We start from the raw sequence: 16,831 nt of genomic DNA, 5'->3' as shown, positions 1-16,831 counted from the left end.
TCTAGGTGACTCACCACCAGAGAAAATTTCATAAATTCAGCTATGATTTCCAAACAGGGAAACCTTGCTTCCACTTGTTCAGTACATAGAGTTGATTTATGAGACCAAAATGAAAATCTACAGTGAGGCATGAAACTGCAGGTTTTTCACTCCCTTCTGTTTCTAATTGACCTCGCAGCATTAAAAATATATGGTCATAACTGCACTAAAATATACAGTCAATAACTAATGGTTCACTAATCACATCGGGGTCAATGAGACAGTTATGAGAACAGTTGGATGAACGTCCTGAAGCATATGCATTCATTATAATTAAGCAGAATTAGTTACTGACTACAATTATGGAATTAACACAATAACATTCAGAATACGTTACACATACTACCTACATACTGTTTTGCAATGTATTTTTGTCCATAATGAACATCTCAGTTAAATGGTAAGCTGTTAACCAACAAATCATGAATCTTAAAAGCCCCAGTAAAGTTTTCAGAACAGTAATCACACTTATTTATACACAACTTCAATCAACCCCCAAAGTAAAGTCTGTCTTTCAAAAAACATTGATAACAACATCTGACACTGTATTTCACAACATCTCTGGTGGCTAGGTTGCAAACACTGTATGAACAGTGATTAGTTTTCAGTTTTGCAACAGCCACCAATTATCTTGTTGACTGAAACGGATCTTTTCCTACAGTCTACTGAAGTGCAGCCAGTAGGACTGTGGTTAAGTCAAACTCTGTTCTACAACCTTTCTTCCAGAGGGCCTGGCCCAGTGGCACAATAAGAGAGCCTCTGTGAATTGTGGAAGGTGTGGTGAGGTAAACTGAAGATCTGAGTAATTCTGTAAGGTGCATGTGGATTGCATAACTCTCTCTGCACTATCTATGACAGGTTTTAGACCTTGTCTGGCACACAATTTCAACTGTTTGTTAGTACCTGTTTAGGCTACTTCAAATTTTGAAAAATGAAATCAGTGTGATTGCATGACTGCAGTATTTGGAATCAGGTGGTCAAATATTTTTTAAACACATTATAGATAATACAGTGATGCAATTCTGTACAAAAATGAAGGCATTTGCTGAAAAGCAATTTCCACAAAATCTTGTGGCAGAATCATATTATGTCAGTGGATCATCTATATTTTTCAGAAATGGTTTGTTAGTAGTTATTCATACACAAATAACATTAAGCAGTCATATGGCATTAATCAATATGTGTGAGTTAACTAGTATAAAAGTTACAGCTTCTCCTTGTGCTTGGATAAGGTATTATTAGCATTTTGTCAACCTAGGAAGGGTACACACATGTACAGAGTACACAGAAATTAAACCCAAAAATTGGAAACACGTAGAGACCCATCAAGTATGAGGTAAACAGCTTTGCAGCACATAACATATTATGTGGTTTCCAATAATATTCACTGATGCAAGAGTACCTTTTTTGTTGAGTAGCTTGTGAGCCATAATCTAAAACTGTGTTTTGTATTTTCACTGCTTATGTTTTCCCATATATTTTCCAAAGTGTTCATCCATGGAACTGCTAAGTGGCAGTTCTGTAAACACACCCATTCTCCTCCTTCCTGAGCAAATGTAAGCAAATTTTTTACAGCATCTTCCTGAAAAATAAAGTGTAGAATCAATTTTAGAACACAGAGATGAATATTTTTGTTAAACTTATTGTTTGTGTGTTCTTTGCTAATAAGCATAATGTGTGGAGCTTTGTAGATAATTGTTGGTATTGTTTTGCCTTGAGATTTATGTCAGCACATCAGGTAATCATAATGAATTTTCACTGCTCCTGCAGAGTTTCAAATCAGCTAATGACTGACCAATCGAATAACCAAACTATCATCTTAACAGAAAATAATAAAAAAAGAGAAAAACAATAATTTTGTAGTAGTATAAAATGTATTTCATTAGACAGTTGACTTTACCAAACCAACATAAATGAATAATTTCTCGATTGGAAGTAAATTACGGCAAACAAAAAGGCTGCATTTAATTGGTGGAAGAATAATAATTTATAATGAATAGGTATTCAATGTACACACAGAGATATTCAGTGGTCATAAGTATGTGTGTAGTAACTTTCTTGGATGATGTCTGTTAAAATCACTAGCTATGATTTGTATTTGCGGGCAAAGCTCCTGGTCATTCTTGCATTCGACATTGAGAAAATATATCAAGACATGGTTTCTATTGGCTCCTGAAATAACACTAAAACGATCTCTTTGACACCTGCAGTCTTCTTCTGCCATCTCTTTCAGAACTCATTCAACTCTATAATACAAATGTTGGAAATACGGAAGTGTCCGATCTAACCCATCGGCTTTGACCCATGACGTCACAAATATAGCGGAAACGACAATTCCAATATGGCGGATATAGAAACGTTGCATACGTATCACAAAGACGAAAACACATAGAAAAACAACACACACAAAGGTTTCACAAGAACAATCTGCTAACATTGATAGCAAACAAAGATAATAATAAACAAGTGGTACTCAAGGCCAGGCAGGGGGGGGGGCTGCGCCCCCCCCTGACGCCCCCCGCCAAAAAAAAAACTCCCAACCTAACCTCGTATTCAGGGCTACGCTACAGATCAATGTGTAGGTCAATCAAAAGATAAAAAAAAGAAACAAATAAAAAAAAAAAAAAAAAGAAAAAAACAATATTGATTCATTAGACATAACGAGTAGCGACAAAACATATAGACCATAAAGATTGAACAATCTAATGGCAAACTGATAAAAGCCTCATAGACGATGTTAAAACAAAAAGTACAGTAAAAAGGTAAACTATATATTACAGGCCCTAAAACTCCTACTAAGGTAACGTCAACGAGGCAACATCTACAAACACGCCACACTCACAAACCAAACTCCGCGCCGTAATGACGTCACACACCACAACACCCTTACATCACGGGTCAATGCCGACGCGTGAGATCGGATGTTTCTGTTGACCCCAAATGTTCATCTCTGTCGATTTTAGCTTTCTTCATAATGTTTCTCTGATATTTGGAAGAGTGTTTCAGTCTTTTCTTTGAATCACTATTGGAACAAGCCTCTTCATCCATTTTCACAAGAATACTGAAATCAGCAATACCAATTTATTCTATGCAGTGGTATCACACATTACTGTAACACCAACAGCTGAGAGGAAAAATAACCAAATTCCTGGACTTTGGGTGTTTCTGTACGTTGTTCAAACTTTCTACCTCTGTTTGCATGGCAGGAAATGATTGGAGGGTACCACAGGTGAATGCCTCTGATGTATGAGCCTTGCAAACACATCACAGATAAATTCAAAGTTCAGTAAATTTCTTACAGTTCTTCTTAAATCCATTGTGATCCACTTACCTACACTCTTAGATTAGCATTTATGAGCAAAGTAATATGACAGGATGTGATTTGGTCTGAGTAAGAAGAGTACATCTTGAGGTGAACTTTCCTCATGGACTAGATACATATTCCAGGCTAGGTTCTACACAGTTATTTGCTTCAATGGCAATGTTCTTTCATTTAAAAATTCAAAAAAATGACTCAAACCTTCAGTCAGTAACTAGGAATCATATATGTTTCCAAACTCCACAGAGATTCACTTCCATAGCCTGCAGAACTAGCTCATAAGTGAGAATTACATGTCATTTACCATATCCACAGGCTGCAGAATTTGCACAAATGGGTGCTACCTACTGTCTGAAGTAGCTAGTGTCTGTACCATTATGATGTTACCAGATGTGTGATCATTTTGGGTTCATCTCAGAAAGTGTAATAATAAAGGAAGTGTATGGAAGGCAGGATAAAGTATTGTACTACTTTAAAAAAAATATATTCAGTTTTCCTTAATCATGTTTGACTTATCCACAACTTTTGCCAAGTAGTAGACAGATATTAAGCGTGCTTATTCAAGCCATGCTGGAACAGGATGGTAGATCCACAACTGTTCAGATATTAACCGTTAGATATTAAGCAGTGAGCAGTGAAAAGTTTCATGCAGTCGAGTAGTACAGTTTGCTTAATAACATACCTGTCCTTCTCCAAGTGATACTACATGTAACTTAGAAGTGTAATCCTTTCCCTTAGCAAATTTATCTAGTTCCTCTGTGGGGTCAGTACCAGGTGACAGGATAAACAGTAGTGGTGATGTGATGTCTGAATCTTCAAATGATTTTTCCAGATCAAATGTTGGTGGTGTTACATACTTTCTGCCCATTAGATTTTCAATAAATAAAGCAACTGCATCTATTACCTGTGGAATAATAGTAAATATATTTTATATAGAGTAATTTACTTCTCATGTGGCACTAATCACAATGTTCACTTGAGTGATTAGGATCTATGGCAACATCAAAAAACAGAGAGAGTAATTAATTTTCATGAAGCATGACGTGCAATGGAAATTATATTTATACTCAGTCTTTTCAAAATAAGTGTTAAGGAAACTAAATAATACAAGTTTGAGGTGTGTGGATTGTTGAATTATGATAGACTGCTTCTGTATGAATATTTCAGTATTATGACCTCAGTTTTCGTGTGACACTACTGTTGCATGTTCTCTGTGCCATAGCCCCAATCTACAATGCAGTTCATGCATTTCAAAACCTAAATTTTCTGCCATATTTCTATACTTATTTGTAGACAAGCCCATTCATTTTCAGAGACTTAAAAACTTGGTTTAAAGTAATAGTCCTCTTTACTGAAAACTTATCCATTACAGTGTTTTGGCAATCTAACTGTACACTGAACATCTTGTAGCAATCATTATTTTCTTTCATTTTCTGTATATACTTCTATTAAATATGAAAATCACAATCGTTTAAAACTCCTGAAATACTGTGAACTGAAATGATCTTGACGGACCTAATTAGTGCAACACTGGCATGTGTTGCGCAAATGTCCTGTTTATTGCCTTGCTGTAGAACAATCAAACAGAACTTTTATGTCCACACACAGTTCCTTGCAGCAATGCTCACTATCAGATTCTGATAATGTTATTTCAAAGAATTTGTAGAGGAACACTGCCAAAGTTTAAATCCCATCGATATAAATCCGCCTTTTGTTGGCTTCTCTATTCAGAAATGGAACACACACACATTGCCATCTCAGAGTTTGTCCTCACAATGGACTACCAAGTCTTTTAAGGCTACAGTCAGTTTCCTCTAATCTTCCTGAAAGATTACTGCAGGCACAGTTATATTTATTTAGGCTCATGGATCCTAGTTGATGATTTTCAGCTGTGTACTGGGTGCATCGTTCAATTTTACAAGCAGATTAAGGAAAAAATAACATCTATATTCTGACCTCATTTACCAATTTACATGATATCAAGGCTTAATTCTAGTGAATACAAAATGTACTGATAATAGAATAATAGGTCAGATTCTAAAGACATTGAAAAGATGATTATTTGTGTTTTTAACATTTATTGAGAAGTGACATCTTAAATTTAGTTTAATTAAGAACATTCACTCATATAGGATGTAAATTTATATGGAGATCCACTTTTTACTTGTTTCACCATTTATGCAATTCTGATTACATTACTGTGCAATGTTTGCAGATCACATTCTACCTCCACATTTTCTGCCTTAAATGATTCTACTTCTGCTCTGGTCTCTCTAATAGCAGTGATTGTTTTGGATTGTTATGGCAAACACAGAGCTGCAGCTATTGTAGCATTTTGTCACTTTGGTTTTCTGTGTTGCATCCATTGTTCTCCTATTCTGTCAATCTATTGATTTTTATCTATCATTCTGAGTTGGTTAAGAACCCCTAATTATGTTGACTTAGTAGGTTTATGCTGTGTTGTCACCCAACATGAAACCAAACTCGTATGCGTAACTGTACTTCTACAGTATTCTATTGAGGAAAAAAATTGTAATTATGTTATGAAAACTGATGATTGTTTACACTATTAATAATATTTGATGACATTTCTCATTCTTCTACATTTGAATATTCAATATTTCCCTATGCTATGTCAAAGGTTTGGAAATTGGATCTGTCATGCTTCCTTGTGCTATGTCATTTCATTATCTTGACTCTGCTGGGTAATGAACACTGACATGCATTACATTGACTTTGTATATGGTTCAGGAAGCTGGTATGTATTAATGAACATGGACTGAATATTATTAGCTTATGTGAATGTTTATGAAGATTTACATTTGAAACTTCCTGGCAGATTAAAACTGTGTGCCCGACCGAGACTCGAACTCGGGACCTTTGCCTTTCGCGGGCAAGTGCTCTACCAACTGAGCTACCGAAGCACGACTCACGCCCGGTACTCACAGCTTTACTTCTGCCAGTACCTCGTCTCCTACCTTCCAAACTTTACAGAAGCTCTCCTGCGAAACTTGCAGAACTAGCACTCCTGAAAGAAAGGATATAGCGGAGACATGGCTTAGCCACAGCCTGGGGGATGTTTCCAGAATGAGATTTTCACTCTGCAGCGGAGTGTGCGCTGATATGAAACTTCCTGGCAGATTAAAACTGTGTGCCCGACCGAGACTCGAACTCGTCCCGAGTTCGAGTCTCGGTCGGGCACACAGTTTTAATCTGCCAGGAAGTTTCATATCAGCGCACACTCCGCTGCAGAGTGAAAATCTCATTCTGGAAACATCCCCCAGGCTGTGGCTAAGCCATGTCTCCGCTATATCCTTTCTTTCAGGAGTGCTAGTTCTGCAAGTTTCGCAGGAGAGCTTCTGTAAAGTTTGGAAGGTAGGAGACGAGGTACTGGCAGAAGTAAAGCTGTGAGTACTCTTGACTCTGCTGGGTAATGAACACTGACATGCATTACATTGACTTTGTATATGGTTCAGGAAGCTGGTATGTATTAATGAACTCGTCCCGAGTTCGAGTCTCGGTCGGGCACACAGTTTTAATCTGCCAGGAAGTTTCATATCAGCGCACACTCCGCTGCAGAGTGAAAATCTCATTCAAGATTTACATTTTATTTCAATTTGTACTTACTTGTAATTTTCAGTATTTTAATAAATGCTGATATGATTTGTCTGTACACTTAGTTACATGATGTGCACCATTTGCTTTTGTCTTTTTTTAAGTTTTTTAAAAATTTTCTCATGGAATATTATACTCCTTTTACCATTATTGGGGAGCAAGGAAGGAACTGATAAGGATCAAGGGAGATAGGGGGGAGGAGGGTGCTTGGGAACTGGTAGCTGGTAGGAGGATAGGAAGAAAGAGAATATGATCTGACAGTTTTAATATCTACACCAAAAACAGGTATCTGCCACTGCCAGAGTTAAGTGGAGAAGAGCCTCAGGCAGAATGAGGAGCAGGAAATGTGCAGCACACTTCAACCAAGGAATGTACAAAGTGTTAGGAATAAGGAAATGCTGCTGCTAGGTAGTAGCCATGGGCGAGGTGTAGGCCCTCAGTTACAGGGAAATTTAGGGGGCAGCGTACCAGGCCACCAGCATCTTCAAGCCTAATGCAGGGCTAAATCATGTGACAGAGGACTTAGGGTCTTTATGTAGGGACTTTACACAAGACCATGTAGTGATAGTGGGTTGGACTGGTAACAGTTTGGACAGGAGTGGGACGTATGACAAAAGGTGGTGAAAAATACTGAAACAATCACTCACGAGACAGATTTTAACACTATAAATATCACATATACCAGATGTCACAAAGGAAAACAAACAGTTGGAAACAGTAACATGAGGTATTTCACAGGCTTAACAATCCTCCATCAAAACATGCAATCAATAAAAATTAAAATACAATTATTACAAATTGAGCTCCGATATTTGAACTGCACAGTAGTTTGTGTTACTGAGCACTGATGCAGAGACACAGAAATCCAACATGCAGTATTAACCTTGTATGAAAGGGTAACCTCTTACTGCAGAACAGCTTCAAGGGATGGAGGATTGTGCATTTATATCAGAAAAGCAACACAGTGCAAATCAATACATGACCTCAGTACATTAAGTGGAGACAAACACTTTGAAATATCAGTTACTGAATTAACAAGGCTTAATATCACCAAGAAATTAATAATTTTGTGTGCGTATAGATCTCCCAGTGGTAGTGTGCACACCTTTTTCGATAAATTAACAGAAGTTTTAGATAAAGTCTCAAGTACAAACATCAACACAATTCTGTGTGGAAACATTAATGTCAACACTAATATCATAAATGAATCCAGCAGCACCCTCTTAAATATCCTTTTGCATGTCCCTATTGGTCAATAGTGCAACAAGGGTTACTACAATAACTACATCAGTATTTGACTATGTGGCTACAAATATGGACAGGGAAAAATGTGATGTAGCTGTAAAAGATCTCAGACTATCAGACCATCTCCCTCAAATAACCACAGTAAAATCAGGCATCAAATCATTCCCTAAACTACAAGCCTACAAATGACTTCTATCAGAAATCAAAATAAAAGATTTTTCTAAAGAAATAGCAAAACAAACTTGGATGAAGTGTATAAGGATAGCAATGTGAATATGAAATTCTCTAAATTCTCCACATTATTTAAACTGAACTTTGAAAAGGCATTTCCAAAAATATGCATGTCTGTATCAAAATCTCACAAAGAGAGATGGATAACGGCAGGTATTAACACTTAAAAATAACCTCGGTTCCATGAAACAGTGTCACAGTGACCCAGAACTCTTAAATTTCTATCATGGATAGGAAAAAATCTATACAAAGATGCTAATTGCTGCAAAGAAATATTTAATGACAAAATAATATATAATGCAGAGAATAAAAGCAAAGAAGTCTGGGATGTTATAAAAAAGGAAATGGGGAGAGTCAAAAAAACACAGAATAATATACTGCCAAGGGAGGGGGATAAAATCATAAATGATCCACATCACTTAGCAAACTATGTAAATGAGAATTTTTCAAGTATTGAAGAGAAGTTACAGCACAAATTCCCTGAAAAAAATATAACACCTGTAAATAATGTTGCACTAAATACAATTATGTTACTTCGAACCACAGAGAATGAAGTCAATAAAACTGTTCAAAAACTAAAAATAAGTAGTCAGTTGGCTTAGATGAAGTACCAATGTGTGTACTGAAACAATGCATAGGGATTATACAAGGCCCCTTAACAAATATAATAAATTAATGTTTCAAATCAGGGACATTTCCAGAGCAGTTAAAACAGGAAAGAGTTGTACCTTTGCTTAAGAAAGGTAATGCAGAAGACATTGAAATTTAGCAGCCCATTTCCTGCTGTCACCATTCTCAAAAATAATAGAAGCAATTATGAAAGGCAGATTAAGGAATTACCCGAATAAATTTGATCTTTTAAGCAAATCACAGTTTGGTTTCTGAAGTGGTAAAAATCAGAGTCAGCCATAGTAGAATTTACAAAGGTTGTACTTGATGTTCTTGATAAAGACGAGCGTGTCACAGGCATATTTTTTGATCTTCCTAAGGCCTTTGACACAGCTAATGACTGGTTTCGATCATACCCAGCAGATTGGGTACAAAGAGTAGAGATAACACGTACTTCAAATAGATCTAAACATTTAGTAAAACACTTATCAGAACAAAAATACATTAATATAGGGGTTCCGCAAGGTAGCATATTAGGACCAATGCTATTCCTGATGTACATCAATTACTTTCCCAGTAGTGTTACTCATGGTGAAAAAAGTCTCTTTGCTGATGACAGCACTATTATAGTCACTGAATAAACAAGAGAACTCCTTCCAGAGAAAGCAAATGAAGCTTTCAAGGAAGTTTATGATTGGTCAATGAGCAATAAAATGACACTGAACATAAAGAAAACTAATGCCGTGAATTTCAGTTTGAATAGAGAAAATGGCAATGTTAAATTAAATGTAAATGGTGCCTCTATAGACTGTGAAACAAATGTAAAATTTCTAGGAATGAATATTGATTCAAAGTTATAGTGGTGTTAACACACAAAGGTACTTGCAAATAGAATTTCATCAGCATGTTATGCCCTTAAAGTCCTATCATCAGTGTGTAGCATGCAGTGTCTTTCAGTTACATATTATTCATATGTACACTCAATTCTTAGCTATGGCATTCTTTTTTGAGGAACAAATGCACAAAATATGAACACGATTTTCAAACTCCAGAAAAGAGCCATAAGAATAATAGCCAGAAATACAATAAATTACCAAAAGAGATTAAAGAAACTGCCGAAATACACTTATTTAAAAAGGCAGCTAAAAAGCACCTGTTATGGAATACATTTTCTACATTGAAGGATTACCTAGAAAAAACAAAGTAGGGGCTTGGTTAAAAAATTATACAAAGAAATATTAATAATGACTATAAAACATCCAACATTCCACATACCACCTTCACACTATGTTTCTTTCCTTCATTTTTTCTTTTCTAGGAAAACTACCCCCAAGCTATGCATAGCACAATACTAACACCTCTTCCTCTTTCTGAGCTCAACAGGGATGCTGACTCAATTTTTCACGATAGCAAATGGTTAGTTGTAGTACAGAAAATGGCCCAGAGATCACCAATGTGTGTGTGTGTGTGTGTGTGTGTGTGTGTGTGTGTGTGTGTGTGTGTGTGTGTGTGTAGTGAGTGAAGTGTTATGAAACAATGTGTGTATAGTGTGTGCAGTGACTGGCAGTGAGATTTTAGTGAACAGTGTGGGATTACATTATGTAATATGTTATTTGTAAAAAAAAGAATTTTATACCAGGAGTAAATATAATGATTGTCTCCAAGTAGAAGTCTGTAAGTGTATGTGTATACAAAGTAGTTTATTTTAAATTGGTCTAAACTTGTAAATACTTTGACATGTCCTATATCCTTGTAAAAAGGGATCTATGGATAAATAAAGCTACTACTACTACTACTACTACTACTACTACTTGCTTGCTACATTGCTTTAGTGTTACTGAATATGTTTCAGAACATTTTCTCTGCAACTGACTGCATTTCACATGCTTTACTGAGGCTGATATTTATAGCAACTTCAATTCATTCTTTGTTCTAGCATAGCTTAGTGATTGAACTCTATTATGTGTGTTTGATCATGAGTGCAACCCACACCAAAATGATGTCTGTGTAGTTATTATTGGAGCTAATGATGTATATAAAAACGAGTCAAAAATGTAGTCAGAGCACTGCACCAAACGTTGGAAAGAATTGGACAACAAAAAACGATCATCATTAGCATTCCACACAGACATGACTTAATAAAAAGTTCATGTGTAAATACCGAAATAAGTTTCACAAACAGAAAGTTTCAGAAAATTTGTAAAGCATTTAAACCTGTCAAGTTCTTAGACATTAGCTCCAAAGAAAGACGCTTCTTTACTGGCCATGGAATGCACAGAAACTGCTGAGGAAAACATGTACTTGCTAATGCATTGTTAACAGAAACATCCAAAAAATATGAAAACACCACACCACCAATCGCACTAAAAGCACCCATGTCTAATGAAGTGTACTATTGGAAGAAAAAGAAACAGCTGCATCAAAAAATTCCCTTGCAATTAATGAAGAAGCAGATAGGAAAACTTCACCTACAAAATCACAAGAAACTAGCGGCGAATTATTACACAGTCAAAATTTGGATGCCGTTATTCAAACAACAGCTCAACAAGGAAAGTCTACGAGATCACAACATACTCCCACAACATCATATTCGTCATTGGAGAGTCACGTTTCTTCTGGGAGTACAGTCTCAAGCAGTAAGATCTCAACACCTCTGAGAAGATCGTCAAGAAAAACAAAAAAAGTATCAGCTAATAACGAAGGTTTTTTATGGTCAAATCCCATCTTTCGCAAGAGGACACAGCAGACATAAATCTTCCTCACATAGAGCAACGTGACAACCTTAACATATACTGTCACAATGTACAAGGATTGAAAAATAAAGTGAACTTGAAATTCTTACAAGTGATACTAATGTTTTGTCAGACATGCACTTACTGTGTATTAGTGAACGCTGGCTAAAAGAGTCAGAATTACCTTATCAATATACAAAACTTCAGATTAGTCCACCACTATTCTAGGAAAAATTACAAAGGTGGTGGAACTTGTATATACATAAGAAATAGCATTAGCTGTGAACCTTTCCATCCCTGCGAAGTGTATTCCTTAGAAAAAGATATTGAAATAGCTGGGGTAGTACTTGCCGACCTAAATATGTATATAATGTGTGTATATAGATCACCTAGTGACAACGTTTCAGTCTTCCTCAGAAACTTTGCACTATTGCTAGAAAAAGCTTGTCACAACAACTCAAAAAATATAATAATATGTGGTGATCTCAACATTGAGTTCCTCGAGGAATCTGCTCAAAAGTCCCAATTAGTAAATTTAATGATATCATTCAACTTAAATATGAAAGTTATATGTCCTACGAGATTAAACAGGTGTCTTGATCAGGTTGCTACTAACATTGATTGCACTGTAAAAGTTATAGATTTTGGTTTTTCAGATCACAGTGCACTAACAATATATTTTAATCCACCACTCAATGTACTCGCAACAGGAGAAACAGTTATTAAATGTAGAAGTTATGGTGATAGCAACATAAACAACTTTGTACTTAGCTTAGAGAAAGAAGACTGGAAAAGTGTATTTACTTCCTCAACGACAAATGAAAACTATGACAATTTTCTGCAGATATTTAAATATTACTTTAATTGCCATTTCCCAGAGAAAACAAAGACTATCACTAACAAAAAACAGAATGCTTGGGTCACAAAAGGTATTAAAACTTCATCAGAAAAGATGAGGCTGCTGCACAGACTTAGCAAACTGGACAGTGGCAAATCCAAAGAGTTCAAGGTATACTATAAAAATTACAAAAACACATACAGGAGAGTTATCAAATGGGCTAAAAAAGCTCATAATGATAAAACAATTAGGTGCTCTTCAAACAAATGTAAGACCATCTGGGGTATAATAAATGAACAGACTGGTAGAAAGTTAAGGATAGAGCATAAAATCACACTAAATATAAAGGACAAAAGACTGAAAATGCACATAAAATTGCCAATAAATTCAACAGCTATTTTTCAGAAATTTCCACAAATCACCTAACCAACTCTTCAAATACTGTTCACTCTCCTCCCACAAATCTCCTGACTAACTCTTCAAACACTGCACACTCTTGTCTCAAAAATAATACTCCTCTGAACTCCTTTTTCCTATCTCCTACAACACCTTATGAAACTGAAGATATTATTAAAAAAAAAGAGTCAAAAAGATTTGTTCTGCAGGGCATGATCTGATACCCTGCTTCTAACTTCATAAGTGTTCAAATTACATCAGTGGACCCCTGTCAAATATCGTAAACACCTCATTTCTAGAGGGAAAATTTCCAAATCAGCTAAAACTTGCTAGAATTATACCTCTCTACAAGAAGAGAGAGAAAACGGACATGACAAACTATAGGGCAATTGCTATACTATCTGCCTTCTCAAAAATATTTGAATACTGTATGTTAACAAGATTAGAAATATGTTTAAATTCTAACAACATAATCACATCTCCCCAATATGGATTTCGGAAGAATAGGTCCACCACACATGCTCTGTATGCATTTCTAGAAAAGTGCTCAAGTTTTGTTGACCATAAACAACCTGCTGTTGGTATATTTCTTGATCAGTCCAAGGCCTTTGACATGGTCGACCACAAGCTGCTGCTTATGAAACTCCATAAGTATGGGATTAGAGGTGTAGCCCACAATTGGTTCCATAGCTACCTTAGTCAAAGAAAGCAATGTGTAGAAATAAGAAAATCAGAGACATTCAGGCACTGCAGGTCAGATATACCACACACAACAAATGGTGTCCCTCAGGGATCTGTCCTTGGCCCTGTTCTTTTAACATTGTTCATAAATGATCTACCATAACGCATACCAAATGCCAGCTCCTTTCCGTATGCGGATGACACAAATATCCTGATAACCAGTAGAGGTGACACATTGCAAGATGCAGTTAATGAAACTACTTGTCATTTACAATCGTGGTTTGAAGCAAATAGACTACTCAAAAAACTTCATTTCATTTCATTTCATTTTATTATCTTCCTGTATATCATTTACATGATGTAGGAATTGTCACAACAAAGTTATCATACTAGTACAAGTACTACAGACATAATAATGGAATATCACTTTCAAGACATTTTTTAAAAGTACAAGTTTAGACATACAAATTAAAATTTTTGGAAATAAATTTACACACAATCAAAGTACTCATCTACATCATAGAAAGTTTTGCTTAAAAGGTAATTTTTAACTTCAGTCTTAAATTTTACTTCATCTATTATTGCCTTCATGTACACTGGCAGAGCATTGTAGAGTTTTATTCCAAAATAACTTACATGCTTTTCGGTTTGTGTTGTCCTTACCCTTTCTACATACAAATTCTTACGAGTTCTAGTATTATAATTATGGCAGTCCTCATTTGTACGTAGATTTTTCATATGTGCTCTTGTACACAGAATGCTTTTAAAAATATACAGTGCTGGTATTGTGAGTATTTGCAGTTCTTTGAAAAGGGGCCTACAATGAGTTCTTGGAGAGTTATGTGTTATGATTCGTACAGCCCTTTTCTGAAATTTGAAGATATCTGTTAAGCTCGATTTAGTTTTACCCCAGAACACTATGCCATAAGACACGATGGACTGAAAGTAAGCAAAATACACTAGTCTAGTACAGTCTGTGCTGCATACTCTAGATAATATCCTCAATGCAAAACATGCCGAATTGAGCCTGTGGGATAAGCACTTCATCCACACCTGTGTCAATAATAAAAACAGTTGCGCAACAAATTATAAAGCCCCTGCTACATATTGCCAATTTGTCTTTCAGCGAAGGTGTGTTTCCTGAGAGGTTGAAAATCTCTAAGGTTAGACCTCTGTTTAAAAAAGGAGATCCATACGAGGTAGAAAATTATAGACCAATCTCCCTTCTCCAATCATTTTCAAAAAACTGTAAGTATGAACTTCCATACTAGACAAAATCTAACCCCCATCAATGCAGTTATAGTTATCAGCAAAGATGACATTACAAACAGGCAGGACACCAAATTTCTTGGACTTACCATCAGTAACACACTAAATTGGAAACCACATATTGAGGCATTGTCACAAAAGCTTAGTAAAACCTGCTATCTATTACAATCATTAAAAGACACAGCCAGTGTAGATACCTTGAAGCTGGTGTACCATGCCATGTTTGAGTCTGTCTTGAGCTATGGCCTAATCTTCTGGTGAAAGAGCTCTGATTCTCTCACAATTTTCAAGTTACAAAAGCAAGTAGTAAGAATAATGAAATGTAAAAAGAGAACTGAACACTGTAAACCACTATTTCAACAGCTAAAAATCCTGCCACTGCCATGCCTCTATATATTGGAACTAGCTTGTTTTACAGTACAGCACTTGGACGCGCTCAACAGAAATGCAGACCGCCACACACATGACACCAGAAACAAAACACAGTTACAAATTATAGCCCACAACACAAAATTATATGCGAATTAAAATATACAACCACCTCCCAACAGACATAAAAACAAGCAAAAACCCACAAATAATGAGAATTAAACTAAAGGAACTGCTACTAAATCACTGTTTCTATTCCATACATGAATTTTTTGAAACAAAATTTTAATTACTTGGAATAAGCTGTTTATTCAGTGGAAGATATTTCTACTTTGTAAGATAATTTAATTATTGTATTTTATCTATATTCTGTCTGTATCTCATATATGCATTCTGCTATGTGAACTATGTACCACAATATTTTAATTACTTGTAATAAGCTGTGTATTCACTTGTAGATATTTCTACTTAGTAAGATAATTTAATTATTGTTTGTTACTCATATTCTGTCTGTATCTCTTATATGTATTCTGCTATGTGCAGTTTGAACCACCGTCATCTCTCATCACACACCACTTTTTTTATATTTTGTCTCATATATCCTATATGTATTTTGCTATGTAAGTTATGTGCCACTACTGTCATCTCTCATCATATACTATCTTAACACAATTTTTCAAATTGACTTATCCTATATCATGATGTGCTTAGCTGTACAAATTGTATGATCTACAGGACCAATAATAAATCAATCAATCGATCAATCAGCCCTCGTAAAAACTGTCAGTAACATAGATTATACCATGATTAAAGATGCTATTACTCAAAATGTGTCAGATCCTGGTGTACATGAACAGATTCTTAGGTATCCTGATCCAAGCTTGCAACATGTTTTGGAATTAGTGAAGTATCAGAACTGATATGGTAGTGCAGTGGTAGACTTTGTTTCTGCTCCTGTCTGTGTCATTCAGAGTCATGGTAGTTACATTTAATGTAATGGTAATGATGTTGGGCTTGTCGTTCACATTCTGAGACATGCAGCATCATAAACAAAACCAGTGTTCTACACAGTGCGCAAGTGGCAGACATGCCCCTGTCATGATGCTAAGCTCTACCATTGTGGCAAGCATGTTCACTTTCAATCTCTTTGCAGAACCACAAGCAAAACAAGCACTCTGCATGTTTTACAATGTCTCAGTCAATTGATGTAAATGCAATTTTTTCAAAGCCAGATAGTGATTCTAGTGTTGATTGCTGCAAGTCAAGTGCAACAGCAAATAGGTAACACACTTCTTCCATTCAGTGTCAGGCTGATAAATTGTTTATCACCTATGACTCTTTTCAAAAGTAGCACATATGAACTGTTAGGCAATACCAAGCTATGTAACTCGCAACTCTTTCCGCTTGCAGTGGGCATGACATCCTTGTACTAGGTACTTGCAGCCTACCAGCCACATTTCATAACATTACAAAAATGGTCTCACTCAC

General features: G+C 35.9%; 1 protein-coding gene across 1 annotated transcript in view; it reads right to left on the bottom strand.

Moving 5' to 3' along the window:
• LOC126470685 (dynein axonemal heavy chain 7-like) overlaps positions 1-16,831 on the bottom strand; it is a 762,325-nt gene that overhangs the window by 103,841 nt on the left and 641,653 nt on the right. Inside the window, exons 28-29 of the mRNA XM_050098686.1 lie at positions 4,041-4,262; positions 1,442-1,621 (exon numbers count right to left, since the gene is read on the bottom strand). Of these exons, the coding sequence (XP_049954643.1) occupies positions 1,442-1,621; positions 4,041-4,262 (402 nt within the window). The remainder of the gene's footprint in view (positions 1-1,441; positions 1,622-4,040; positions 4,263-16,831) is intronic.

This window comes from Schistocerca serialis, chromosome 3 (assembly GCF_023864345.2).
Source record: "Schistocerca serialis cubense isolate TAMUIC-IGC-003099 chromosome 3, iqSchSeri2.2, whole genome shotgun sequence".
Lineage (NCBI taxonomy): Eukaryota > Metazoa > Arthropoda > Insecta > Orthoptera > Acrididae > Schistocerca > Schistocerca serialis.
Note: the sequence above shows the minus strand (reverse complement) of the source record. Positions and strands in the feature narration are given on the sequence as shown.